The 2,930-nt window shown below is 38.8% G+C and overlaps 1 protein-coding gene across 1 annotated transcript; it reads left to right on the top strand.

Moving 5' to 3' along the window:
• The first annotated feature begins 989 nt into the window (after window positions 1-989).
• Window positions 990-2,542, top strand: LOC110681203. Its single transcript, XM_021856983.1, has 2 exons — window positions 990-1,293; window positions 1,787-2,542. Exons 1-2 carry the CDS (start codon window positions 1,070-1,072, stop codon window positions 2,325-2,327), a joined length of 765 nt encoding a protein of 254 aa, XP_021712675.1. The 5' UTR covers window positions 990-1,069; the 3' UTR covers window positions 2,328-2,542.
• The last annotated feature ends 388 nt before the right edge of the window (window positions 2,543-2,930 follow it).

Raw genomic sequence — 2,930 nt, 5'->3', positions numbered from 1 at the left:
TTGGCAAAAGACTATGTAGGTTTACATGAAAATTACTGTAGAGAAATTTTGAAAAATGTTCCAAACACGTTAGTACTGCAATGTAAGTACAAACTTAGCATCCTTTAGTAAAAAAATCATTCTCAGAGATTTTTTCTAAACAGAGCAATTCAAACCTACGGCTAGGAAAAGAGACATTCGTGTGTTTGTTTGCTATTACTTGGCTTTATACGGGAGAGGTTTGTTTCTTCTGCAACATCCTTCATTATGGTTTGAAGAATGAGTTTGCACTATGGGATGATAAGTTTGTACTTACATTACTGTACTAACGTGTTTAGACTATTTTTAAAAATTTCTCCATAGTAATTTTCATATAAACCTACATTGTCTTTGGGCCAACTTTAAATAAATCACAACCGAAAAAGCTGAAAATTGCACAGAACACTATTTTTATGGTTAGGATGGTAAGGAAGATATAGGAGATTAGCTTTTCAAACTTTTATAAATATTGAATCGTCCTAGTGGTCAGTCCAAATCTCGCTTTGTGCTGTCTTGGGTTTTATGCGGATTGGGACGAGTGAACTCTTTGGCCTGGGCCTGTAAGGAAAATGCCTTCTTTATAGCTTTCGTCCTCAGCCAATTATCAAAGGAATTTATTTGTAAGATTTGCTGAGGTTGATGTGTCCCCAAGAAGGTAACAAGCCGGGTAACGAAATCTTTGTTGGATGGTCTCCTGTCGGAATGGCGCATAAACCATCCAATATAAATCCCATACAAAATCAAAGCAGTGCAGTGCCTCATTGAGTCGGGTCAAATGTCATTTTGAAATATTTCATCATGAATTGCTTATTTTCCACAACTTTACGTGAATACCCCTGTTACTTAAATATTACAGTTATTTTTCATTCCCTTTTCATAAACCACAGGAAAAGCGTGTGGTTCTCTCTGCCCCCTGGCTACGCTCATGCTTATATTTATTGCTAACAAAGAATGTTGTGACAGTTCTCTTGGCTAACAAAAGAAATTTTGTCAACAATAAACTGCGGCTTTTTCCGGTCGTCATTCTCAAAATCAGCCTCATAAGCTAGCAATGTCCTGCATCGTTCCGACCTGCAACGTTGCGTCCGGTTACTTCAGACGATTTCCCCGTAAAAGTGTTCTATCGGAGCGATGGCTCGATTCTATCCAGAAGGGTTGCGGCATGGAAGTGAACCTGCTGGACGACGGCAGCAACGAGAGCCAAATTTGCGTGTGGCATTTCGAAACAACCGGCGATGATAACCCGTTGATGGAACCGAGAAAGTACATTGATCGGTATGTATGGATAACCTCCAGTTATGGATAACAATAGAAGTAATAAACCATAGACGAAGAAGAAGAAGAAACACTTATGTACCCAACATGTTTCTGAGCGAGAACAAAGGGAACACCAGCGACATTATTCTTCTATGGTTTATTATTTCTATTTGGATAACCCACAGATATGGATCAGTGCTGGATTGAACAGAACATTTTTCGTCAAAATAGATTTGCAATCGCGCAAAATATAAAAAAAATACGTCAATTAATCTCAAAAGCTTTGCTAAGAACAGCCCAACAAACAATATTGCTTGATAAGAGTAGAGCAAATCATTCTCAAGTTAATTTTAAATGAAAAAACTGGTATTCAGCTGCTAATGTTACTTGGGAAGCTTTTGTTCAACGCACCATGATGTTTAATCATATTTTGTTCTGAAAAATGACCCTCAGTTGATCCATAACTATGGGGTCATTGTAATCTCCACCATCTAAAAAAATATCTTTCTAGATATGGCCATCAGGTGGAAATCGATAGCTGCCGGTTGTGCCTTGAGCTCTTCCCCACCAACCAAATGGTGGACGCTGATGGGAAGCTGGGTGGCGCGAGAATCAAATCATTGATTTCCGAATCGGTGGAAACAGATTTCCAATGGAATGCGGTTTCCACCATGATCTGCACCGGTTGTCTTGTGCGGTTGGATCTGCTGACGGCGATTAAGAACGATTTCCTGAGTGCAGCTCTCAAGCTGCACCACCTGATGGATCTTGTGCAGCAGGAACCCGTTCAGAAAGTTGAGGTGGACATGGAAATCGAAGAGGATTGTTACCTTGAAGAGACGACCCATGATGAAATGTCCCTCGTTCTTGCAAACGTACAGGAATGTTTCGTAGCTGAACTTGATCTAAAACAGATTTTACAAAGTGAGGAGGAGTATTATCACGAGGAGGAAACGAGCGTTGATGAACTGATGAGCGATAGTGACGAACGGAATCCTCCTGTTGACTGCGAGCCGAAAATTCCAAAGAAGATGGGAAGGCCACCCAAGTAAGATATTACCTACTCATTCATATTACAAATCCAATTGACTATGATCGTCTCAGGACTGGTAGCGACTGGGGGTCTTATAAATAGGAACTTTAGAGATCTCATGCCTGAAAAAAAAGAGACCGAACATGAACCAAGAAAACGAAAAGAAACCTCAGAGAATCCAAACGTACGTTTCTTTTAGAGTATTTTTAAGTGCTTTTTTTAAAATTCTTAGTAACATTATGACAAGTATTACTATTCGTTTTACTGTATTTATTTTTGCATGATTTCCTTAAAGATTTTTAAAGAAATTTGTTAAGGTTCTCCGAAGGTTCCTGCAGAAATTAATTCAGTGATTATTTTACGAACTTGCTCTAAGATTTTCGACCAAGAAACCTCAAGAAATCACCCTGCAATTTCCCCTAGGCTAACACCAGAAATTGTTCTACATATTTTAACGATAGAATTTTTTCAGGATTTTCTGTAAGTATTGTTTTAGAAAGCTTGCATAAAATCCTGAGAGAAAGGAATTTAACCAGTTATTCAAGTAGTGATTTCCTTAGAATTTCGTTCAAGATTACTGAGCCAAAAGTTGCTGCACAGATGTCTCCATTGGGGCCCAGAT

Source organism: Aedes aegypti, unplaced genomic scaffold (assembly GCF_002204515.2).
Source record: "Aedes aegypti strain LVP_AGWG unplaced genomic scaffold, AaegL5.0 Primary Assembly AGWG_AaegL5_hic_scaff_56_PBJ_arrow, whole genome shotgun sequence".
Classification (NCBI taxonomy): Eukaryota; Metazoa; Arthropoda; class Insecta; order Diptera; family Culicidae; genus Aedes; species Aedes aegypti.
Note: the sequence above shows the minus strand (reverse complement) of the source record. Positions and strands in the feature narration are given on the sequence as shown.